General features: G+C 38.3%; 1 protein-coding gene across 1 annotated transcript in view; it reads right to left on the bottom strand.

The window, feature by feature from the left end:
- The window catches only part of DNAH11 (dynein axonemal heavy chain 11), a 311,756-nt gene that overhangs the window by 65,508 nt on the left and 218,618 nt on the right, over positions 1–27,630 (bottom strand). The window contains exons 61-65 of the mRNA XM_076006379.1: positions 27,159–27,260; positions 23,620–23,758; positions 17,867–18,033; positions 9,206–9,441; positions 7,866–7,988 (exon numbers count right to left, since the gene is read on the bottom strand). Of these exons, the coding sequence (XP_075862494.1) occupies positions 7,866–7,988; positions 9,206–9,441; positions 17,867–18,033; positions 23,620–23,758; positions 27,159–27,260 (767 nt within the window). The remainder of the gene's footprint in view (positions 1–7,865; positions 7,989–9,205; positions 9,442–17,866; positions 18,034–23,619; positions 23,759–27,158; positions 27,261–27,630) is intronic.

Consider the following 27,630-nt stretch of genomic DNA (forward strand, 5'->3'; position numbering starts at 1 on the left):
TTAAAGTCTGGGCTGATATATTGGTCTACAGGGAGCTGTCAGACATGAAAGGAGTAATTAGTATTCATTACTACATACTCCACAACACTCCAATTATTAATGAACTTCAACTTTTGGACTATGCTATATCTATCACAAGCATTTCTCAGACATTCATTAGTGGGAAGAAAAACTAATACTCATTTTAAAAAGGCCCCCAAAACAAACAGAACTAAAATAAACAAAAACACTATTAATGGCTGAAAACTTTCTGAGGAATGAGACATTCTCCCAGGAGCATGAAAGTTATCCCACCTGCATATGAGGATATGGTAGAAGAAAGATGCACCAGCTCCTCAATCCCTCTGGGCTGCTTTCTCCCCCTCTCTGTCTTGTTTTCAATGCTATCATGTCTTTACAACACAAAGGAAAACATATTTGTAACACCGCAGGTACTCAAATGTTTAGTGTCACGTAGAAATAATAAAAGAGGATTGAAAAATCAAGTAAATTGCCCATTGCCGGAGATCAGACAAGGAAGACCTATTAGAAAATTTATAAACATGTTTAGATGTGGCCAAGGTCAAGTAAAACATTTTCTGTTCCTGTTATAACATTGCAAATAGGTATGTCCATTGTTAAGCAAAGCCATATCAACATTTCTCTTGATTTTCTCTTACATATGATTGATTTTCTCTTACATTTTACCCAATTTTTTTTATTGCATTAAAAAAGAAAAAGTAATTTTTATTTTTACCAAGCTATTTTTATTTCTCCTATCCCCTTCTATTAATAGTATGCATATGTATGAATAACTTTTAGTTTCTCTCTCTCTCTCTTTTTTTAAAGAGCTAAACGAAGGAACAAAACATTTACTTTGTTTTAATGATCCTTTTTGTCAGGTGAAAGTAATACAATCACTGAAATATCAAAACTTATTCAAAGTACTTTTTATACCTTTATAAACAAAACTATTTTGAAAACTTAGAGTGTCCTCAATTTTTTCATTCAAAAATAAAAGTGGAGGAAAAAAGTAGGAGGTGGGAATAGTTCTTCATAGGAAGAGGTGGCTAATATTAATAGTATTAAATACAGGAATCTCATGGATTATAAAATAGCAGAAGAGGGAAAGTCCCTTCCTCAGTTCTTTGAAAGTCTTCACAGCCCTTATATACTACTACTGAGCATGTAAATTTGTAAACACTTTGGGAAGCAATTTGCATTATCTTTCAAAGCTAATCGTGTATATACTCTATGAACCAACTATTTTACTGCAGAGGACAAACTCTGAAGAACCTCTTGCTGTGTGTACCTGTAGATTTATATTGAATACTCAGTAATATTCATAGCAGCATGGATTATAATAGCAAAAAAAATTTTAAATAACCTAAACATCCTTGAGTAAGAACATTAAAGTGAGGAATAGTTACATCATTGAATGTCATAGTAAAAAAAAATGAAAGAACTCCAGCTAAGAGCAATAATAGAGATGCACCTTAGAAACATAAAATTGAGAAAAAAATCAAGTCCCTTCAAACTACATATACTATGATGGCGTTTTTTACAAAGCCTGAAAGCAATATTCTATTTAGGAATATATGCATATATAATAAAGCTATCTTAAATAAAGTAATGAAATGATAAGCAAAATTTAGAATATTCACTTACTATGACTTTAATTTGCATTTCCCTGATGACTAATGATGTTGAACATCTTTTCATTTGCTTATTGGCCATTTGTATATCTTTGGAGAAATATCTATTTAGATCTTTTACCTATCTCTTATTGGACAGATCTTTGATCTTTATAAGCCTATAACATTGTAGGAACTTGACTGTATACATATTTATTGATCAAATTAATATTTATATTTTATTTGTTATTAAATACATTAAGTAAATTAATAGTCTTTACTGAATATGTGCTCTCAGGCCTTATGAAACTGATCATATCATTTCAATATCTGAATATTGATTACCTTTAGAAGAGGAGGCAGATGGGAAAGGAGAAGAGCACAAAGGTACCTTAAAAAATATTGGTAATGATTTGAATGATAGGTACCTACCTAATTTATTATTATGCTTTATAACTTTTACTTATTATATAAGTACCAGAATTAAATAAAATTAAAACAAAAACAAATCCCCCTATTCTTCCTAGGAGGCAACTTAAATTATCAAATGATCTGACCGATTGCTTCACCTCCACCCCACCTTCATGGTGCTTTGCTTCCTGGTCTGTTCACACTTCCATGGCCAAAACCAAAGTTTTCATTTAGGAGTTCTGGCTTTGCATTGGTTCATGTTTCCAAGTACCCACATTTTGTATCTATTATTGGTTAACTATTCGAGGGAAATAATATATACCAGATACCAGTATCTACTGTGTTATTTTGCAATTTTTTCCTTACCAGAAAAGAAAACTTAAATACATGACTGGGTGCAGTGGCTCACATCTGTCATTCCAGCACATTGGGAGACTGTGGCGGGGGGATGGCTTGAGGCCAGGAATTTAAGACCTGCCGGGTCAACATAGAGAGGCCTTGTCTATACAAAAAATTTTAAAAAGTTAGCTGGGCATGGTGGCACCTGCCTGTAGTCCCAGCTACTTGGGAGGTTGAGCCAGGAGGAATGCTTGAGCCCAGGAATGAGAGGTTGCAGTGAGCTAAGACAGTGTCACTATACTCTAGCCCAGGTAACAGGGCAAGACTCTGTCTCAAAAGAAAAAGGAAAAAAAGAAAAACTTAATCACAGAAAAACAGACTAAACAACTTACCCCAAATCACCAAACTAGAATGTAGGAGCCTAAGATCTGAGGCAAGTTTCATCTTATTTAATTTCAATTCTCTTTTCTAACAAAAACCTACTACATAAGCCCCACGCTTACAGTCCTGGAAGCCTCTCTTGAAAATGTACATGTACCAAGACAGTGGGTTGAACATTGCATTCACCTTTCTTCCCATGCCAAATCCTATGGAAATGGTGGAAAGATACACATTTAAAGAATGAATGAATCAAAATCATGCATGAATACAAAAGTAGAATGAGTAGAAGAGAAAGATTGAGGAACTAAAAAAGTGATGAGAAAAGAGAAAGATTAGCAAAGGTAAACAATAGACAATTCACGCAAGGGAAACTGTGACTAATAAATATATATTTTTTTAACAAAAAAGGAAATATAGAATCAAGCAGCAATGAGAAAAGATTATATTCTATTGGCTCTTGCTTATGGTGCCCGGTTTCCTTCATGTTGCGATTTTTGCCTGTGAGCTTATGTTCTTTGGAATTCTATCTTTGGCAACCCTCTAAGTCTGGATTTATGATTATTCCACACAGGAATGTTATTTGCTTTTGCCAAGTTCACTGGGGTATGATCAACCCAAGGCTACTTTAAAATATGTTATTGATAGAAGGTTTTTAGAGTAAATAAATAGTTTTCTGTCTCTTTCCAGTGCCAATATAGAAAAAGGAAAGTTTCCTTGATACAGCATTGGGTTTTGCTTATTAATTTTTAACATATTTACCCTTAAATAGAAGGTGTGTCCTCTAGCTCTATACAGGAATCTCTCAGCAGACTGCACACCCTGAATAGGCCATTGGCTTGTCCAAACTTTGTATATCCATCAGAATAAAACCCAAGGTTATCAGGTTTTAGCAGGTACTCTCAGGAAGAAATTCAGCTTTGGTATTCTTTGTCCTTTCAAGTTCCTGCTCTTGGGATGCATTTCTTTTCTTTTCTTTTTTTTTTTTGGTCAACTCAGTTGATACATTTCAAAGATATTTTTAAAATATTTTAACTGAAATATTTAGTTGTTTTTCAGTATTCATGTATCTAATCTGCCATAGTACAAGAAATAAGAATCTATGTTTTTATTATTCTGTTTTTATTTTTGTTAACCATCTTTTAAAAGGCATACAGTATATGGTTATTATCCATAAAGAACTTGTAATCAATTAAGGATATGTATGAGTGAAAAAAATTAAGCATATTACAAGGGAGAGAAAAAAATGACAAAATGAAACGGTAGAATGCACTGTGTATAAGAGGCATTAAATATGGATAATTATCCATTTGATTTTAACATTTAATTCCTATTGAGTTAAATCCTGAATAAAGTAAATTTGAGATTTTTGCAAACAAAAGTTAAGTAAAATAGTACATGATAGGAGCAGGCATTACCTGTGTGAAGAAATAATGAAAAATGAGATTGGTAAAAAGAAATTTCAAGTAGCAAACAAGTAAAGCATCTCATGGGCTTGAAAGAAAAGCTTCAATTGAACTCATGTAAAAGGTGATAGAGAATTCTTAATGGGATCTGGAGCAGGTGGGGATGATAGAAGCAATGTTAGAAAAAGATTACTTTAGTCACTGCCTGGGTTGGAGAAGAGAAAGGATGCAAAGAGATCACTTCAGTCGGCCTGGAGAAGTGGAAGGTGTAGGTATGAAAAACACAGATTCCAAAACACTGATGGGAAAACAAACAAGGTTTAGTAAAAAACCGATTCAAAGAGGTAGAGGAGGAAGAGTTAAGACTGGCAAAGTAGCACTCACAGGAACTCTACTGAAAGACGGTGGTGCCTATTTATTTGAAAGAGCTGATTGAGAAACTGGGTTTTCATGTAACAAACTTCATATAGTTACAGGGCATCCAAGAGGACAGGAAGCTTTCTTGGTTCCCACTTTTCTCATTCATGATGAAAAGCCACCCTATGCTCTTTTGACTATATAGCGTCTCCCTAGACAATCACAGCCACCATGAGGCCTTAACCACTTCTCTATACACACGTGCCTCAATCTACAAGCTCAGCCAAGATCACCTTATTAATATTAAGCTCCATACTCTCATGCCCAACTGCTTCTTAGACTTCTCTTTTAGGAACAAGTGTTAAAGAAGTACCCTAATCTTTGACTGTCTAATAAGAGAAATTTTCTTTTTTCCCCCTCTACTTACTCCTATTCCTCTAACTCATCTCTCCATAAATCACACCATCATTTACATGGCAGAAAGCTGGAAATCACCCTTAATCCTTCCTTACTCCCTACCAATAATCTCCAATTAATAATCATGAACTGATGAGATTAACACCTTAATCTCTCTTTGATCTGTTCCCTCCTCTATCTCCACCATCACTGTCTTAGTTGGAAGGCTCCTGTCACGTCTCAATGGGACTACTGCGACTGTCGGCTAACTGCACTCTGGCTCTAGGTCCACGCCCTTTCCTCAGTCAACACGTCACACTGCGGACAGAGTGACCTTTCAGAAACATAAACCTGATCACATTACTTCCAATGTGCCTAAGAGTCCTTACTAGCTTCCCCACTGAGTTATGCTCATGATTCTCAAGTGAAAATATGGAGGTTCCAGGAAAGTATGGCGCTTTAGTCAAAAACAATTGCTACTGTCAACCAGTTAAACTGATAGGAACAGGCCCCCCGAGTGTGTTTGGGGAGGGTGGGAAATTACCGACCTATAGGAAAAGGCCAACCTACGGGGTCAGCCAAGGGAGTCCATGCTCTGGGTCTTATTATCGTCTGGTCTCATCTCTCCCATCCACATGCCCACTCTTCCTCCCCAGCACAGACTCTGCCCCCCCATTTGGATTCTATCTACAGTTCCCCAAAGCTGTTCGTGTGTTTTGTTTTAGTATCAGGGCTCTCTGTCTAGGATTCTCTTCTCTCACTTTTCTCCCTCACAAATGTATGCTTATTTTTTGATCCTTGCATTAAATATAAATGTAATTTTTCTCATAAAGCCTTTTCAAGTCCCTATTATGGAAGTGACAGTTCTCTGCCATGTATGCATCTATCATCACACCAATGGCTCTGCTTTGCCTTTTATAGATCTGTCTTCCACTAAGGAAATGCAGCTTCCTTAAGAAGTGCAGGGTCTGTACCTTATATCACACTTTAAATCTGCAGCCTCCAGTTCAGTACCTGGCATATAGCAGTGCTCAGACAAGGTTTACTCAAAGACTGACAGGATATATAAGGATTCCACTAGCACTCATAGTCTCTGGGTAAGGATACTCCAAAAACATCTGCATGGAAGAGGGAAGTAGGAAAAACTGGAGATACAGATTTGAAATTCACCCTCAAATAAGTGGTTATTCCCATACATGAGAGTTTAGGAGTAAGGATTATTAAGGTAATAAATGCATGCAATTAGTACAATTTGTTTTACTCTTATAGATCATTTTAAATTTTCCTGGTCCTTTAAAAAATGCTAGAATGACATAATCAGTTCCATAAGGCCTAACAGGGAATACATACATAGTAAATATTATTAATTTGGAATAAACTGTTCTGGCCTGATATTTCGGCATAAAGACTTAAGGCTGTATGTAAAATTTGTTTCTAAAATCAAAGACCTATGGAATCCTCACTGATACTCAACTACATCCATACTAAGGAAAAATTATGACTCAAATTTATTAATTTTTGGGAATTTCAGATTATCCAAATAGATATGTAATGAGAGTCATCGAATTTTATGCATCTAAATTGTGCTACTGAAATTCCAAGTTAAAGCTCAGAGAATATGCATTTCACTGACAAAAAATTTTAGGTCTTCATAATAGAGTCAGAACCTTAATAACCAGGATTTCACTTTAGTGACATTCAAGATTTTACACTATATTTTTAACACATCAGACACAGCTACAATTATATTTATGTTAAGAGTTGCAGTTTGTCAAGTGGCTTATTAGATTGTTCTAAATGTGTGTCTGGATAAATTCTGGTTTATTAAACAATTACAAGTTGTCAGTCACTCTAAGTGGAATTACTTGGTGACTTGTATAATAAATACCGTCCTAATCGGTTAGGGACTAGGAAGTTAGTCACCCTTAAGCAGGCCTATTTCCACTTAAAATTGACAGAATAGGCTGGTGGTAACAAGAAAACAGATACCTTAGAGGCAGAGAGTGGGCGTTAAGGAAGAACAGGTTTAAGGAAGTTCTGAAATTATACCTCTAGGAAGATAGGAACAAAGAGACGAGGAAATCTAGTGAACTAGGTCTAGTGAAAGTTGTTTCTTGAGTCAGGAGGCACAAGGAGCCTTTGTAATGATGGTCTCCCCTAGGCCCATGCAGGCTTGATTAGAGACACAACTGCTGTATCTGACCTTTCATACATTTATAGAAAAGTGACATGATGACTCCTTAGAAATGGCTTCAGTGACCCGTGGAGAATGTTCTGGAAAGTGTAGTGTGACTTAGTTTGAAAGGCTCCCTGGGGGAATGGCAGCCACTTGGAAAGTCACATACAGTTCATGGGGTAGGAGTGGGGGTCCCTGTTGTTGGGAATCCAACACTGTTGGCATAAGGGATGATTTCAGGAATCTGCTAAGGAACTCTCTTTTTTTGAATGGTTATATATATCTTAAGTATATTAGAAAAAAGAGCTAGTACTTTAAACCTATGATTTTGTGGATGCTGTTACTAGTGAGAAGCTGATTTTTTAAAAATAATGAATGGATTTAGAATTTATTTAAGGTAAAATATTAAGTACATAAGGATATGAGTGACATGGAGGTAGGCAACCATACTCAAGGTGTTTTGTGAATTACTGAAGTTATAGAAACATCAGTATACATTTTTAAAGGGGCAACTATTCTGTCACGAGATCTGTGACAATGCATTTTTTTTTTTTTTTTTGGTCTGTAAATCAGAAATTGGGTAAAATGAATCTAAATCCAGCAAACAAATAGTCTGGAAGCCTGGATCATGCTGAGGTTGCTTTGGTCTCAGAGTGTAGGTGCAGGACATGGAAACTCAGAAATAGCAAGATTTCAAGAGATAGTGCCTGATGATGAAGCTAAGAAATAGATGCTGTTGATAAAACCCATTTAGCACAAAATGTATGTTAAAAATGCAAGAATACTTACTTTCCTTTTTTAATCGTGTTCCTGCCCAGCAGTGGATCAAGAACCGGATCTATCGTTTCCTCAAGGTTTTCGATTAAGATGACATCACCAAAGGCCAAAGCAGTCTCAATGGTATTCAAAAACCTTAAGATTCAGTCAGAATTGAGGTAATAACATGGAAATAAGCACAGGAAAAAATGTTAAAAATTATTTATATGATTAAGCTATATTTCAGGTAGATATTTTGAATGGGACAAAATAACTTAATGAAATCTATTTTATAATGTAGTATTCTCCTTTAACTAGATTGCACAGAAATTAAAGATGAGATTGTGAGATAAATTCTAGCCACATTTTCCAAGTAAAATTCAATAGTTTAAATTAATAAGTCCACTTGTAAATTAGTTGCTTTTACAACCATAGCTGAAATGAGTGTAACTGACCCAAGTTTCATCAATTTACATTCATTTGATAAGTCCTTTTTAAATGAAAATTCAAATTATATTAATTGCTTAGTGGTTTTATCAAACTTCATTTTTAAATCTTTAAGTTCAATCATATAAAATGATGAACTATCATTTTATTTCAGTCCCACGCTCCAAAACATTCTCTCCCCACCAAAAATAATTTTCTCCAAGTATTCAGATAAGCGAGGACCAAATTTATCTATACAACCACAGAAATTTCTTATTTCATGTTCACATGTGAAAAGAATATGGAAGGGTCAAGAGAAATACCAGTAGGTCTACAATAATTTATTCAACATTAACTGAGCACCAATGACATACAAGACACCATTCTACTTATCTGGCAGTATTGTTTACAAGAACCTAGTGACAGAAAGTCTCAGTAGATTTAGTTCTCAAAGTGATATGTAAAACCTAAGAAATTACATTGTCCTCAGGCATCCAATGTTGGGACTTGGAGGCATGTTAAGATCCTATTATAGGCAGAGTATATACTTAGGAATACAACTGTAAACATCATACCACTGTTAACAGCCTGTAGGTATAGTTGGCAATTATTGTGTCACCACATATCAAACACTCCAGAAAAAGAATACCATATATCCTTTTTCCATTCTTGGCCTTAGGGAATTTACAAATTTTTCGGGTTTCAGATACCACGTTTGTTCTCACTTTCAATCTGGTTTCTTCTTCAGATAACTGGATGCTGCCCAACATAAAAGCCCTTTCAACAGAGACACTTTATAGGAAACACGAGCAGGCAGGCAAACAAACAGCACCAAATTGTAGTATTTCAAAGTGGTACAAAAGTCTAACAAATGCCACGCCTTTACAAAAATCAGACCCACTTCATAGTGGCTAACCAGAAAGGTGATCCCTTCAGATTTCACGTACCCTTTCTGGCCCAAATGTGTGACTTTCAGGTCAGGTCCATACTTATTCTTGATCCACTTAATTCCCTGTTGCTGGGGATCTATCACCAAGGGCCAGCGCTCACAGTGCATCAGGATGGTGGCGTTCTCGGTGGACATTCTGTCGCTGGGCAGCCCTTCATTGTTCCAGGAAGCAATCGTGGCATCATCCGTCAACATGGAAATCAAGTCCAGGCCTTTGGTTATTGGAAGGGAAACCTTTAAAATCAGAGTAGAATGCAATGAACTGCCAAGGTGGCAGAGCAGGAGGAGTTGGCACGCCAGACAAGAAAACGAGATAACAAAGCGAAGAAGAAGTGACTCCATGGGAACACATGCAAATTCTGCAGACTCTCAGAAGCCGAATACAACCCCCTCACTGTGAAATACGGTTTGACCTGATAAACCTGGTATTTACCTCTCAGAATTCTGTCAACCCTGGCATTCAATATCTGGCTCATTAACTGCATCTCCTTGGCTTTAACTGAGAGGGACTTTGCCTTGTACTTATATCTATAGATATTCCAACTACAGGAGAGTAATTTAGACACCAGGAAGAACAGCAGGATATCAGACATTAACTAGCCCATGGAGCGATCTGTCCCACATAAGCAATGCTGAAAGGCACTTGCTTAGGCACTTCATATTTTTGTGCGGGCAAACACTACAAAGAGATGACTTCTCATTCCGGGATGGGTTAAGTGAGATGTATTCAGCCTGCTGGGACTCCATCAGCTCCTCAGTGGTCCTTAGGAACTTAGAATGCAACCTCTAACTCTGAGAGGAAGTGGCCTGTGCCATGACTGCATTGTGAAGTGAGGAGGTGTCTCCTTTTAGGTGGAGAGAGGGGGAGGGGATAGAGAGAAAAAACTATTTTAAAGAATAAGGATCATTCTTTATGAAAACAGACTGACAACAAAAAAAATAAACTAGATTGCAGTAAAAAATTTATTAAGGAATTCATCTGTTCACTCCTTTGGTCATCAATTCTCAAACATTTACTGAGTGCCTGCTGTATACTTTCTGGAAACAACAAAATGGAAAGAATATTCCATGGCTTGGTAGGGTGGCTAACAAGGAAACGGGCCTCCACGAGGGAGTGCACTGAGAACCCTACCTGTAGGAGGTAGGGGAGGCTGTACCAGCGGTAAGAGTTTTTGGTCTATTGGTCACTCAGAAAGCCTCAGCAAACAGAATGCTGAGAGCATTTCCATACTAAGGCTGGGGTGCAATTCGATATCAGTACAGGGTAAGTGGCACAATATTCCCATTGCCCCTGACTGCGACGTTCTCTTAAAAAATGAATCAAACCCTATCTCCTAGTCATATGACCAAGCTTTGGTAGCTGACTTAATATAAAGTTTCCTTAGAGACACAAGCAATTTTCGTATCTTTTAGAATAATCATCCTTCCATTAGCAAAGGATATGTCATTTGAATTTCCTACTTATACTTTTCCTACTTACAATTTTCCTACTTATAACATTTCTACTTATAATTTTCTACTTAATAACACAGCTTGAAACAATTGGAGACTTTGAATAACTTTGATTTCTGAAGGTAAAAGGACTAACCAAAGGGGGACCCATAGCTCTTGTATCCCAATTCAATAGTTGGAATTATTTGAGTACATGCTCGGTGCAGAGTAGAATACCAGGGATAAAGAGAATACCAACCTCCTCCCCTTTTTTTCTGGTCAGTTTAATATAGTAGGGGAAATAAAATCCCATTTCAGTATAAATGAGGTAACCCACATTAAGGAATATCATAAATATTATGACTACTTTGAGACTCCAATTTTTAGAAAACTTTTAGGATTTTTTAAAAAATAGTATTATGAAATAGCTAGTCGTGTGACTACATAGAAAAATTTTTTCATCAAAATATTTTTTGATAGTTATAATACAGGCATCATATTCACAGTAAATTTTAACCTAAGGAGAGCCTGAAGAAAATAAACTTCATTTCATATATGGTCATGCACTATATAACATTTCAGTCAACAATGGACTTTGGATACAACCATGGTCACATAAGATTATAATGGAGTTGAAAAATGCCTAATGCCTAGTGACACTGTAGCTGTAATAATATTATAGCACAATTATTTAATTTTTAAAATAAATTTAGTTAGCACATGTGTACAGTGTTTACAAAGTCTACTGAAGTGTGCAGTAATGTCCTAGGCCTTCTACCTTCACTCACACTCACGGACTCACCCAGAGCAACTTCCAGTCCTGCCAGCTCCATTCCTGGTGAGTGCCTTATATAGGCATGCCATTTTTTTAATCTTTTATAACTGTACACTGTACTTTTTCTATGTTTAGATATGTTCAGATACACAAATACTACTGTGTTACAGTTGTCTACAGTTTTTAGTTTCAGCTGTGCAGGTGTGTAGACTAGGAGCAATAGGCTATGCCACATGGTGTGGGTGTGTAGGTTTGTGTAAGCATATTCTACGATGTTTGCATAATGACAAAATCCCCGATGACAATTTCTCAGAACACATCCCCATGGTTATATGACCTATAACAACATATCTTCTTATTACCGTTTCTTTCCAGAACTTCTTGAAGGAGTCTGCAGCAAGGGAAGTGAGTTTGGAAACCAAGTGCAAAGAGGGAGCCCTTTAAGTCCAAAGCCTGCTTCTAAAAGTCAATGTGTTGCAACGCTTCATTTAATCACTTCATTAATGTGTTGTGATTCATGATGTTACTAAGAGGTGGAGCTGGGGGAAAAAAAGGAGGCTCCCTCTTTGGAAAACAAACATTTACTGGAGAGAAAAGAGAAGGCTGGGGGGCACATGCCATGAGCCAAAGTGAAATTAGTCCTAATATCAAATGCATATCAGAGTCTTCTAAAAATGGAATTGGTATATTCCAAAAAAAAAAAAAAAAAAGGAAATTTTCTGTGCAGGTAATGTTCCCAGTTTCTCCAAATGTTATGGTAACCTAGTGGCTAATATTTATGTAAGGCTTTATATGCTCACAAAATTGATTCATATATATATTCACTCTTTTCATGCTGTCATTTAAACAAGTATTCTGCAAGATAGATCTCCCTATTGTATTGCTTAGGTCGCAGAGGCTTAGAAAGGTTAACAGCAATGATAACTCTGTGTATTTGCTCTGTCTATAAACTGCTAGGTCAGGGTATTGAGCGGAGTGCAAAGGCTGCCTTGAACTTGCCTTTGGCTCTGTCTGTGCAGTAGACAACTTTGGATGGAAACACCTCTGGATAACAGAGTCATCTGAACTCTCAAGGCCGTGTGTGCCCACAGCCCTGTCCTTTTCAGTGGCCACCCTCTGTGCTACTGTTTCCTCCCTGTCTCAACCCCCAAACTCATGCCTCTATGTCTGCACTTTCTGAAAAGACTTCCCACATGCCCTTTGGCATCCCAGTGCTGTTTGGACCAATTCCCTCACTCTCTACCTGCCTGTCTTAACCCAAACCAGGCTCTCCCCCTAGGGCAGTGGCTTTCAACCCCAAGCTGCATATTTTAGAATCACATGGGAACTTGAAAAAGCTGCCAAAAGGTACATTACTGCCCCCCCTTCCCCATGATTCAGCTTCAACTGGCATCGATGCATTTGAAAAGTTCTCTCTCATGTGATTTGAACATGATGCTGGGGTGCAAGAACCACTGTTCGTGAGACTTACTTCACTTGAGGGCTTTCTTAAGTGGTGACAATTCATTTTCTCCATACTCCATTACTGAAAAATGGATGTGGGAAAGAGCTGCCACTCTTCTCTCTTCCCTTTGAGTCATCCCAAACCATTGTTCCTCCATCCTTAGGTCAATGTGCCACCTTAGAGATGCATGAGGCAGCTGTACAATCCTCTATGCATCGCCTCATCTTATGAGTGATGTAGCTACCAGTCCTCGCTTTTCCAAGTTTTGTTTTCAATCCTTGACAACCTCAGTGCCCACACGGATGATGAATCCACTCAAGGATGCCTTGACATCCTTCCCATCAAAGTGCTACATTTCCTTTCCACTCTATTATATTAATAGTACCTCCTTCCTTTGAAGAGAAATGTTGTCCCAGACCTTGCAATAATCTGAAATTATTTCATCATTGAAATTCAAGACTCCAATTCCCAATCCTTTGATCATGCTTACCTGTAGCTCTCACATCTTTAAACATAATACTTATTCAAACAATATTAAGAACCCCAGGCCTTTACCCTACCATATTTTTATATTGTGGTAAAATAAACATAAAATTTCCCATTTTAAGCACTGTTAAGTGTACAGTTGAAGTGGCATCAAGTATATTCCCATTGTTATACAACCATCACCAGTATCCATCTCCAGAATCTCTTCATCTTCCAAACTGAAACTTTGTACACATTAAACAAGAACTCTCCGTGTTCCTTCCTCCCCCTGCGGCTGGGAACCACCATTCTACCTTCTGTTCCTATGAGTTTGACTACTCTAGGTACCTTGTAAAAGTGGAATCATGCAATATTTGTCCTTTTGTGAATGGCCTTTTTCAGTTAACACAATGTCAATGAGGCTCATGTACATTGTAGCATGAATCCTTCATTTTTAAGATTGAATAACATGCCATTGTATGTATGTAGCATGTTTTAAAAAATCCATTCTTCTGTCCGTGGCCACTTGGGTTGCTTCCACCTTTTGGCTACTGTGAATAATGCTGCTATGAATGGGGTTATACAAAGATTTGTTTAAGTTCCTACTTTTACTTCTTTGGGGTATATACCCAGAAGTAGAATTTCTGGATCATATGGGAATTCTATGTTTAATTTTTTTTTTTTTTTTGAGAAATTGTATTATATTTTAACTTCTGGCTACATGCACATCTCTATCTAGTCTAAACTCAACCTCCCATTTTCTGACTGTTCTTTTGCTGGTCCCATGACCTTCCCCGCCTCCTTCTCCTGTAGGCTTACCTGCCTATAAACCTTGCACTTGGCTGGGTTTGACATTCTGTCCTTTCTTTTTACTCCCAGACTTTGAGTATTGCTGATGAAAGCTTTATTACTGGGACTGTAAATTCATCTTTCCCCAATACGTCTTGGGTTTCTTGAAGCTGTTTGGCAACACTTACCACCTATTCCCCTATTGCCCTCCATGGGTATTTTTGCTGTTTGTACCACTCTCCCTGAAGCCATTTTCCTAATTCCAATTTTCTTATCTTTGGCCAGCTGGCATTGCATTTTCCTGCTTCCTCCCAACCAAGTTGAAAGGCTCTTGTTTCTCCCATCTGAGAGTCATTCCCTTGTCCTCATTTTGGATCCTATACTCTTCCAGTTCCCCTCTTTCCCCTTTCGTCAGCAATTCCCATTTCAGTTCTTCTCCTGAAGCACAGAAACATCCTCTAACTTCACCTACAATGAGAAAACAGACACCTTACTTGGCCCCGTCTCTGAGTAGGCACCTCTCTTTATCTCCCTCCCTTCACCGGCTAGTTCCTAAGAGAAGAATCTCTCTCTTCTGCCTCTCTATTCTCACTTCCCACTTGCTGTGTGATGGTGCAAGCTGGCTTCTGGCTCACTACACCCCTGTGGTTACAAATGATCTTCTCATTTATGAACTGGACGACACTTTGAGTTTGCCTCCCACTCCTCTTATGACTTTGATGTTTTGGACCATTCCCATCTTTATACTCTTGTCTCCCATGATTCCACACTTGCCTGGGAGCTCTCCAATCTTTCACTGCTCCTTCTTCTTTTGTTTCTACTCCCTATTGACATGGCAGCATGGAATTCGCTCCCTGTGCTCCTAAACCTCTTCACAGATGACCTCGCCCCCACCTGTACTTCTCACAACCACCCAGTAACTTCTTGTCCAGCTCTGTACTAGTTGAGGGCACTTGAATGTTTTAGAGATAACTTAAATTCAGCTTTCCTAAAACCAAACTCTTTCTCTTTTCTTCCAAACCAATTTTAGTCTCAGGGAATAACACCTCATATACTTATGTTCTTCCCATAGTTCTCATGTTCTATGCATGTTCTATGCATAGTTCTCAATGCAATCCCATTGCATTGTTTTTACCAACTTTTTCCCTATCCCGCCTCTGGAATCACTCCCTGGCTCGCCATGTCTATTGTCATTGCTTTGTTTAGTTCATTGTCTTCCTTTTTTTTTTTTTTTTTTTTTTTTTTTTTGAGACAGAGTCTCGCTTTGTTGCCCAGGTTAGAATGAGTGCCGTGGCGTCAGCCTAGCTAGCAGCAACCTCAATCTCCTGGGCTTAAGCAATCCTTCTGCCTCAGCCTCCTGGGTAGCTGGGACTACAGGCATGCGCCACCATGCCCGGCTAATTTTTTCTATATATATTAGTTGGCCAATTCATTTCTTTCTATTTATAATAGAGCTGGGGTCTCACTCTTGCTCAGGCTGGTTTCGAATTCCTGACCTTGAGCCATCCTCCCGCCTTGGCCTCCCAGAGTGCTAGGATTACCGGTGTGAGCCATCACACCCGGCCTAGTTCATTGTCTTCTGTATTGTTATCCTAACAGATCACCTTAATAGCAATAGTTCGTCCCCCTCCAAGTCAGTTTCCTGTGTGACCAGAGTGAGATTTCAAATGTGTGATTCAGACCATGTTACAGACATGCTTAAAAGCCTTTGATGACTCTCATGCTTTGGATGAAATTCAAACTCTTTTTCTTAGTGTAAAATATGGATGTTATAACAAGGCCCCCTTACTAATTCTGTGACAGAGATGAACATTACAGAATTAGCAGGGGGCAGTATTATAACCTGCACATTATGATGACACGTCAGTACGTCTACATTTTAATTCATCTAACATTCTAATACTTAAATTACCTGAAACTCTTTTATTTGCTATGAAGCTATGATGAAGAGCCCTAATTGTACTTTCCTCAAATGGTTAGTAAGTTATTACCTCACCACTGATTGAGTAATCCATTACTCCCCACCACTGATATGCAAGGTATATTTTAGCATATATGCATTTATTTTAAAAGTATGTCTTGACACTCTGGCAGTTCCTCTAAGATTAAACATAGAGAACCCCTATGACCCAGCAAATTCCACTCTAAATATAAACCCAAGAGAAATGAAACCTAGGTTCACACAAAAAACCCTTGTACATGAAGAGTTGAACTTTCATAGTAGCACTATTCATAATAACCAAAGATGTGGTAACAACTCAAATGCACATCAACTGATGTATAAATAAAAGGCAGTATATCCATATAAGGGAATACTATTCAGGCATAAAAAGGAATAAAATACCGATACAGGCTACAACATGGACCGACCTTGGAAACAGGCTAAATGAAATGTTAGTCATAACATATGTCATACATATTGTATGAGTTCATTTACATAACATATCCAGAATAGGCAAATCTATAGCCTTGTACAATAGATTAGTGGTTGCCTAGGCCTGGGGAGAGGTGGGGTGATGGGGGGGTAAGATATCTAATGTATATACGATTTATTTTGGAGGTGATAAAAATATTCTAGAATTGACTATGGTAAACATTTGCACAACTCTGTGAATATACTAAAAACCATTGAATTACATACTTTAAATGACTGAATTATATGGTATGTAAATTATATTTCCATAAAAAGAAGTATTGCAAATTCACAGTGTTCCAGACTCCATTCAAGGATAGAGTGGTGGACAAAACATAAAATTTTTGCTGGATTTTATATTCTAGCCAGGTTAGGGGACAGATATTAACCATTATAAATGAATAAATAATATATTAGCACTTTCAGAGAGTAATACAATCTCCTTTAAGAAATGTTTAATATAAAACCAAGGCTTGACACTACAAATATATCAAATAACTTAGTTACAAAGGGATTTGCCTTTGAAAATAATGATGGGATGCCTTTAAAAATGAGCTTTCCTTAAAACATTTAATTTTATTTAATTTGCAAAAATTCCATAGACACATACTTAGGTCATTAAAAACAACTGCTGTAAAAACTGAGGCATTTATTATTACCAATATGGAATGTCAATATACAGAGATATTCAGAATGTCTTTATACATGAGAAGGACTGGATGTGTAAACTAAGAGTCTGTTCCAGCCAACTGCAATGACAGTGTCACATGGCAAACAGAGGCCTGGCAGTGAGGAGGTCTGATTTCCTACCCTATATGACTTAAGCTTCCTGCCTCAGTTTTCTCATGTGTACAAGGAGGGTCTTACACTCAATGATTTCAAATCTTCCAAATCTATTATTTCACTTTGCATATGGGTTTAAATTTCCAAATTTAGGATAAGCTATTTGTATACTTATATTCAAAACACTACATGTTTAATCTACAAGTAGTCTTAAAACATCTTTAACCAATAAGCCATAATATTATTAAGAAAACAAAAAGTTTCATGCTCTTCTATAACACAATGGTCCAAATTTGATTTTGGGTCGCTGGTTTCATTTAAGGCACTTTTCCAACCACAACTCTATCATTTACATGGTTAATTGCTACCTCCTTGTGTGAAACCATCATTAAAATAAGAAAAACTGTGCAACACACAAGAACCATCTCCTTCAGAGCAGAATTTCCAGTTAGTTATTGTTACTGAGGTACAAAAGAAGTACCTAGAATACGCATAGTTTTTACCACTGAAATTTTAGTAGGATGATTCCATGTGTTGACAGGCAGGACATTGAACTTACCTTCTGCTGAAGAAAGGAAACCCACTTGCAGTTCACCAGCTCCTGGCGATACGGTCTTGTGAAGGGTCCAACGTAAGACACGAACGCCGCGGTAAGGAGAACATCTCCACAGAGGGTCTTCTCTTGAGCTTCGAAGGACTTAATAGACTCACCCCAGCGAATCTTCTCTGACTGAAAGATAAAATCACTCAGATGTGATTGCAGGGTGAGCATCAACTCAACAAATGCAATTACCGTATAGTACGGTGTAAGCCTGTGTCCTTCTGCACAGCCTCTAGAAGGAACAGAACGTTACTAGCTGGAATGACTGTTACAATCTTTCATGTGTTTGAAACCCATCCTCATGAAGGAGTTCTCAGACTCTCTTCAGTGGGGTTTACTACAATGTGACATTAATTCTTTAACATCTCCTTCTTGCTGGATATGCTGACTCTTTAATTATGACTGAGGTCCTTCTTGAAAGGCTGACGATCTCTCCCCTGTCCCTCTGGAGTGGAGCACCAAGAGCTGTGGCCAAGAATGAGGGATGTGAGGATACTTAATGTCAGCCTGGCCGTTCTCCATTCTTCCTGCTTTTCCCCACGCTGCCCTACGCAAACTTTTTATTTATTTGTTTTTAACAGGTTGGTAATGGGCTGATTACAGGCAAAGGACAATGACAAACACCATTCATCTTAATTAATTAAAACAAAGCCTGGAGTCTATTAATTAAAGCATAGTGCCAGTAGTTACTCAACTTAGGTTATTTTTCTAATATAATCATTAAATTGGTGGAGGAAGCTATGAGATAAGTAAAAAGATGGAAATCAGGACTTCACTAGCCTTGAAGACAATACTCTCAAAGAATGTCTCCGAAGTCCTTTTATCTACCTGGATTGCCATTTAAAATCTGATTTACAGGTTAAGTATGGGGAGCCCTTAATATTGGATTTGAATAAAACTTCAATAAATATGTATGGATTGTCTGAATTGCAGGATAGTTCATTAATTTACTTTGTTTTAATGCATGCTAAAAATTAACACAACGTTCTAAGAACATGCAAATTAATGGGACCTGGAAAAAAAAAAAACCCAATTTGAAAGTACAAGCAAAGGAGCATTCTGTGGAATTGCATTTTCTTCATGAAAGAAGACAGATCACAGAAAACAAAAATGACATATGTCAGAACAGATTGGAATGCCAGATTCCTTCAAGCCATCTTAATGCCCACAACTCTGAGGTCATGAAATTAGCATGTGAAAATGGTTATCAAAGCTGTCTTAAGATTGTCTTCTTGCTTAGCTTGATAAAGATCACCCCAAGTTAGCTATGTAATTAAATGCTAAGGAACTTCAGCTCTCTAGCCCTTTTTATAGAATTTATTACTCTCTTTCCTCAGCCAGAGACAACATATCCATTAATTTTCAAGAGAAATCTCTCATTTGCCTACCCTCCATCTTTGTTGTTTTTGGTTTATAAATGATAAACAATAAAGTGCACCCACCTCATTCTCCAAAACAGCTCTGAAATTTGAAGATTTACTAAACATAGACTTACTGGCTATTGAAATCGTCAATAATTTTACCATACCACCCATGTAACATAAATCATTACTGACACTGGCTAACAAGAGTTTAAGAGTTGGAACATGTCCTGTAATAAATTTCTAGACAGTTAAAAATCACTATAATTTTATTCTAATGCATTATAGATTGCCTGTAATGTCATCCTGGCTGGGGTGACCCATTTCTAATTTTGAACAGCTGTTCAGCTCAGGAGTTAGTTAATGATTAAATATAAATTGCCTGATTTATTAGTCTGAATGGTTGAGCTTCCAGGTCAATGCTATATAGACAAAATCATCAGTCTTGATGTTTTTCAGAAGTTAACTGTCTCCTGTTCTAGTCAGAAAGAATTTATCCTCAAAGGAAAAGATCTGACATCTTCAATTAATCCTTTAAAAAATATATATTTTTCCTAGTTAACATTATACATTCTTTTTTTCCTTTCCTCATCTAAACTATCCTAAGTAAAGCCTTTGGAAATATTGCTGTTTGTTAGAGACACATGGTAGGGCCTGCTTTTCCCTTGACAAAACTTTCAGACATTCTATAACTACTCCAGGAAAACAGTCAAATTATAAGACACTTTTTCTTGGGTACCTCATGAATGGTGAACACTTCAAACTGTTTAAATATTGCCACTTTAAATGGAAGTAGTTGTAAATACTAGTAGTGGTGAAATTTCTCAACTGACCTAAGAAGAATGAGTCTTCAAAGAGCTCTAGAATTTTTTTTTAAACACAGGAGGGTCCTCCAATTTCCCCATTCATTCATTAATTCAACAAATATCCATTGATACCTATGGCATCCTGGGGACTATTCTATATGCTTGGGATTAAGTAGTGCACAAAACAGATGAAGTCCCTATTCTAGTTGGGGCAGAAAAGATTGAAAAAAAAAGAGGTTGTACATATGTATATACATACGAGTATATATAACTGTGTTAGGTGGTGATGAGTGCTATGAAAAATAAAGCAGAGTGAGTGGGAAGAGAGCTATAGAGAGATGTGTGTGTGTGTGTGTGTGTGTAGGGGGCTGGGTGAGGGCTCTTTTATGCAGGGAGGTCAGAGAAACCCAAATGATTAGGAGAACTTTTAGCAGAGCCCTGATGAGGTGAGGAGCCAGGGATATGATTATCTGGGAAGGGAGAGTGCTGTGGAGGAAAAATCCAAAGGCCACAAGGCAGCGGAGTGACTGGCGGTATGAAGAGGCTCAAGAAGGCCAGTGAAGACAAGGCCAGGGGGCAGGAGGCAGAGGTGAGGACAGAAGGTGTCCAGCAGACAGATCACATTAGGTCTCAGGGTAAGGTAAAGCCTTTAGACCATACTGTGAGGGAGACAATTAGTTGCTGGAGAGTTCTGAGCAAGGTGGTGATGGGAAGCACTTAAGTTTTCAAAACATTCCCCAGCTGCAATGAGAGGAATGGACTTCAGGAGGTAGTGGTGGAGGCTGGGGGGTACTCCAGGGAAGGGGCACCAGTAGCCTGGACCTAAGTGGCGAGGCGAAGAGAATGCCAAGTGCTAGGATGCGGAATGGGCTTTAAAGGCAGACTCAATGGAACACGCAGATGGATTGCCTATGGGATGTGAGAAGCGACAGCAAAAATTCAAGGATGATTCCAAAAGCTTTTGGCCAGAAAAAATGAAAGAATAGAACTGTACTTCCTGAGATGGAATAGAGAGAGTGGACTTTGCAGGATGAATTATGAGTTTATGCATAATAAACTATGAATTCTAGAGAAATGGTGGGTGGAACTTTGTGGCAAATTTAAGTTAGATTTTTAAAAATCTGCTATAAGAGACGAGGCTATTGCTTAGCCTACCCATCCCAACACACAGTTCTCCCTCCTTTCTTGCTAAGAGAAGCCCGATTTTGCATAGGGTAGTAGTAATGTGTCCAGCCCCGTGAGATGGGCTGTGGCTGGCTAAGCCAATCATGATAACCCTGTTTCCCACTCTTCCGCCCTTTTTTGCAGTTAAGAGCAGTCTAGTTCTGGCTAAAGAAACTGAAGTGAGAGTCTGCCAGAAAAGTTTCTAGGAAAACTTCAGTTTTTTTTATAAAAGGAGAAAAACTCAGCTGAGACACTGTTGCCTGTGTCTGAAGGTACAGTGGCCATCGAGGGACCATGCAGGTGAATGTCCACCTGCTACGTATGCAAAGGCGGGGGTGGGGGACAAAGAGATTGGGGGACTGGCCACTAGTCACCTAAGTCAACACTGATAATGGTCTAGCTCCAGCATTCTTTGTAACACATGAAAAATAAACTCTCATTTAAGACATTGTAAATCAAGTTGTCTATTAATATCACCTCTTGCTAAATGCACTTCTAATAGCACAGTTGCCTATTTTTAGTGCAGTTACATACTTACCAGCTGAATGCATTTCTAATGAAGTTATACACTTTTTAGTTGTATACTTTGTTATTACTTTTTCAGTTATATACTTTCTAAATATACTTTCTAACAGTGCAGTTACATACTTCATACTTAAAAAATAACAGCTTTCTTGAGATATAAGTCACATATCATAAAATTCGCCTTTTAAAGTATACAATTGAGTGGTTTTTAGTATAATCACAGACTTGCACAATCATCCCTACTATCTAATTTTAGAACATTTTCCTTACCCCAGAGAGAAATTACCCATTAGAAATCACTCCCTAAACCCCACCATTTTGTCCAGCCCCTGGCAACCACTAAACTACTTTGTGTCTCTATATATTTGCCTATTCTAGACATTTCATATACTTGGAATTATATGTGGTCTTTTGTGTCTGGCTTCATTTGTTTAGCCTATTTTCAACGTGTTATCCATGCCGTAGCATGCATCAGTACTTCATTCCATTTTATGGCTGAATACTATTACCTTGTATGGATTTACTACATTTTATTTGTCCATTTGGGTTGTTTTTACTTTTGCCTATTATGGATAATGTTGCTAGGAACATTTGCATACAAGCTTTTGTGTGGACATTTAATTTCTTTTGGGTATATACCCATGAGTGGAATTGTTGGGCAATGTGGTAACATCATTGCTTAACATTTTGAGGAACTGCCAAACCATTTTCCAAAGAGGTGGAACCATTTTACATTCTAACCAGCAACGTGCGAAGAGTCCAATTTCTCCACATCCTCGCCAATACTGTTATTGTTCTTATTTTTTATTACAGTCATCCTGGAGAGTGTGAAGTGGTATCTCATTGTGGTTTTGGTTTGCATTTCCCCAGTGACTAATGATGTTGAGTATCTTATCATGTGCTTATTGGTCATTTGTATATCTTCTATGGAGAATTGTCTATTCAAATCCTTTGCCCATTTTTCAATTGGGTTATTTACTTATCTTTTTGACTTTTGTTAGGAGACACTTGAACACACATTCTATCTTTTGAGCATTATCACAACCTTGTAAGGTAGGTATTATTCACACCCCTACTTTAGAGACAAAAAAAAAAACAAAGTTCAAGAGGCTCAGAGATTTGCCCCAAACTGTTTAATGCCACGTGGTAGAGCAAATAAAATCAGTGAACACTGATGTCAAAGGACATATGTTCTTCTAGTCATGTTCAAGGAGGAGAAAGTTAATAAGAATTATAAAAACCCTTTATCTAATGGAGTAACTATTAACATTAGCATGTGACTTGTGTATAAAAAGATATAACAAAAACATAAACCAATCAGGTTTAGCTTGAAAGGAATGGTCTGCTGGTAGAATTCAATGGCAAATGTGTATTAAAAAGATCAGACAACAGTTCAATAGCAGTTATTTAGCAGCTATTCTGACTTTTATAACATATCTTAAGAAAAACAAGCTTTTAAAGAATTTAAATTTTTGCTTTTAAAAAATGTCATAAAGTGATAATAAAGGCAGGGAGGGAAGAGAGAGGGAGAAAAAATAAGTAGGTAGCCTACCCACAGCTGGTGTACTCCATTTTCTTAAAGTGAATACAAAACTAAATTCTGGCAAAGTATATGTCTTTCCTGTTTTAGTTTTAGATGAGGCTGATGTCACAGTGAGTTCATAGCTATACTAAAAACACATAACTGGTCATTTCTTCCTTTTGATAAGTTAGACCCACAGCATGAATGATGAGTAAATATTCTCATTTGTTGTTAATTCCATGTTTATTCAGTTATTATTATGGTAAATAATAACAAAATCCAAAAAAAGTGATCAGAATATTTTAGCCAGAATTTTGGAAGAAAATGTTCAACTTGCCTCAAGTTCCTTGACAAGTCTGTTAGCTAGTTCAATAGTTTTGCTGGTTTGATTCACCTCTTCTTGACACCGGACTTTCTCAGCTATTGCTTTTTCAAACGAAGCTGTGAGTCTGCTCAGATTTCGATCCAGATCCTGAATTAACAGTTGAAATTAATTTCGGAGTCAGTTTTAGTTAGGACAGAAATATTACAATCATCTTAAAACATCTGTTACCTCAAGGTAAATGAAACAAACCTCTTTCCTTCCTTTGCCCTTTTACTTCCTTTGACCTTTGCCTCTGTACCATATATATTTTAGGGAAAGAGGAGGATGACATAGTGATAAATGCATTGCTCCATAGACTAACAGTTCACCACGTGGTCTTGCCTTCCTTCTCCACTGGGCAGAATGCAGGGAGCAACTAGGGTGAAGAAGGTACCCTGAACACACTGTGGGTACTGTCCCCCTCTGCTCAGACCCAAGTCTCATCCTCCCAAACCAGCTTTGTTACTGATAAGGGAGATCTTTTGGATCTTCACCTACTGACTCTTTCCTCCTTTGGTTCACACCTCAGGCAATGAAGAGGGGTGTTAATTACTGGGCCCCTTTATATCCACCCTGGCCAATCACATTTTTTTCTTCTGGCAATTGGAGATTGAATACTCAGAGGTAATCCACTGTCTTCAGCATGGACATTAAATGGCTACTAATATTTATATGAAGCTGTTAACAACAGGTGACATTTTCCTAAAAGTTTTAGTCAAGTTGACAGCAGGAGTTTTAACCACTAAATGAAGATAATTTTTATAAAATTATTGTGTTTATCCTAAACTTGTCTAAATCAGCAGTTGTTCACCTTTCTTATACTGGTTGCCAGGTATTTATTGGAGATACACTTGGTGCTGTAGTGGACTGGACAGAGAGGAGGGGTGGGCAGGTCACCCAGGCAGGAAGATCTGTTAGCAGCAGCAGCCTTGAAAGATAAAGAGGGGTGCCTTCTCGAGAGAGGTGCTGACATTACCCATGCTGTAAGGAGAAAGCTCTGGGGATTATTAACCATCTTATAAAAATAACATCATACATGATGCCTTCTAATTATTGAGTAATAAAATGAGAGCACAAGACAATCCCTTTCTGGTATATTCAAGGAGTCAGTGCCTTGGACTCTGCTCTGGAAAGTTGATTTCACTTTTCTACTTTCGATAACTTGCCCTGAAACCTTGGAGGTGATATTAGAAAGTGCCTCCCCTGACTTTTTTTTTTTTTTTTTTTTTTGTGCCAAATTGCCAAGTGGTGGCCCCAGCCATGAGCAGGCCTAGTTCACACTCCACTCTGTTAGAGACCCACACTCTGGGCACCAGATTCTAGACCTGCTCAGGGGCCAGTGGCAGGATTTGCTCAGGAACAGACAAGAACAGACTCCCTACAGTCTACACCCAGCCCTCACCACGCGTTGCTCTTCACACTCCTGCTGGACAATCTCTACACATGTAATCTCCACGCCAACCACTCCTGAATCCACATTCCTAAGCCAGTCTTCTCTCTCAAACTCCAGTCCTGACTGCTGAATACGTATACGTGGGTTTTCTACAAGAAGAGGGTAGGAACTCAGATTTGTGAAGTGACTGCTGTGAGCTGCACAGTAAATAGTATCTCAATACATCAGAATCCATAGGTGGGAATGACAGAAACCACCTCTACCTAAATTAAGCTGAAAGGAATTTACTGGAAGGGGGTGAGGGAAATCTCAGGAGGGAAAGAAAGGCAGAGGAACACATGCAGGCACCTAGGAGCTCCAGACAGTCTTGAGGGCAGGAGTTGCTTAAAATCTGCATCACGACACTCTCTCTGGAATGTGCGAGCTCCGTTTGTACTCTTTCACTCCTTTTGCTCATGACTCAATTCCAGAGATGAAAGGGATCATATGGGCAAAGCTGGCATCATGTATCAGCCCTTAGCTAGAAAAGGGAAGGGCACTCCAGCTAAAAGCCCACCTGAGTGTGTCCAATAAGCAGAGATTATTCCCCCCCCCCCCCAAAATCAGGCTGTTATCACTCAAAGAAGGTGGACTGGATCTTGGGTAGCAAAAATCACACACGCTCACCTTGAGAGGTAGTTGTTATCATCACTACTTAGATGAGAAGCTGAAGCTCCGAGAGTTTCTCTAAGTTGCCAGAGTAATGCTGCCTCTTTTCACTCTGCGTGCACTGTTCCATCTGCCTTTCCAGGCACCTGTGTCCCTGCCCTCTCCCCGTGTGGAGCCAGGATATAAGCCAGGCAGTCTGGCCCCGGAAGCCTTGCCTGTAATCACTACATGCTGCCTCCTCATTCTACTATCAGACTGTGAATGTTGCTTAAGTGCTGGCCATGAACATTTGCACTTTTCCAGTTCAGTGTCTGGCATACAGCAGGTAAGAAATACCTACTCAGTGAGTTTATAACGTCAGGACAGATTGAATTCCTTGACTGCATCTTGTCCTTTCCATCATGATTGCTTCTGTCTGAGCAGAGGCCCTACCGGGACCTACTGCAGCGGCCTTCTAAATTGTCTTTCTGCTTCTAGACCCTTTTCTTCCTCCAGTGTCCATTCAGTTACCAAAAAGCTAGTTTGATGTCATTAACCTATGAAAATCTTTCAAAGGCTCAATGTTACTAGTTGGATAAAATTTGAATACTGTAGCATGAAAGGCAAAGAATGCCTTTGCCCAACTTTGCAAATGTACCTTTCACTGTTCCCAGCTATTCCCAACCTTCCCCAAAACATCCACTGCAGGGCTCTGGCCTACTGGACTCTTCCGGTATCACAGCCACTTCTCTCCTCTCGTTGGTCTCCGCCAGGAATACCTTTCCCATCCTGGTCATTCTGTTGACTCCTAAGCAGTGTTCAAAGCCCATGTCAAGTACAACTTCACTAAGAAACTTCCTGTAATTTCTCTAGGCTCAGTACTTTTTTGGTGCTCCTGTTGCATTGAGTATACAGTCACATGTATGCTTATAATGCTGGACTAGAATGATTGGTTTACATGCTTGTAAAAATAGTAATGATGATAATATTTGCAGCTAATATTCTTTAAGCACTTACAATGTGCCAAGTACCATACTAAATTCTTAATACGAATTACTCTTATTTAGTCCTCATAATCCTACCTAAGAAGTGGATGCTATTATAATACCTATTTCACAGATGAGGAAACAGGCTCAGAGACATTAATTAACTTATACAGGGTGAAACAGGGAGGAGTAGAGACAGGATATAAGCCAGGCAGTCTGGCCCCAGAAGCCTTGCCTGTAATCACTACATGCTGCCTCCTCATTCTACTATCAGACTGTGAATGTTTCTTGAGTGCTGGCCACGAACATTTGCACTTTTCCAGCTCAGTGTCTAGCACATAGCAGGTAAGAAATACCTACTCAGTGAGTTTATAACATCAGGACAGATTGAATTCCTCTCTGATTGGTAGGGCTCAGATACTGCCCTGTCTGCAGGTGGGATCCTAAGGTGGAGGCAGGGACCACCTCTTGGGAAATTCTTCCGGTTATAGTTTACACTTACCACAAGTTTTTTTCTGATAGTCTCTAGTTTTTCAGTAGCCGCAGCCAACTCCAAGTTTGCTTGGGCTAATGCTTGGCGTTTGGGCTCCACATCACAGTAGACCTGAAAATTCATGAGATAATAAAGATGCAAAGAGGATAAGTAATTGTTCAATCCTATCTACCCTGGAAGCTTTACAATGAAAATCTCTAATTCACCTGGTAACTTGTCTGTTTCTTAGCCATGGTCCCACCTAAAGCCAAAGCAAAATCCATATAGTCTTCCACGTTCTCTCTGGTTCACCACTAATTACTTATTTACTCTGGACCTTAGAGTTACAAGTACTTGCTTAAAATGCTATATAGGTCGAACATCATTAAGATATTAAAATTGGCTTGTCATAAATCATGGAGATAATTCTCATATCACTAAAAATTGCAATGTGCAGGAACTAAAGTTGAGATCAGTCTAGCCTTTAAGGTAGAAAATAAGA

Source organism: Microcebus murinus, chromosome 9 (genome assembly GCF_040939455.1).
Source record: "Microcebus murinus isolate Inina chromosome 9, M.murinus_Inina_mat1.0, whole genome shotgun sequence".
Taxonomy (NCBI): Eukaryota; Metazoa; Chordata; class Mammalia; order Primates; family Cheirogaleidae; genus Microcebus; species Microcebus murinus.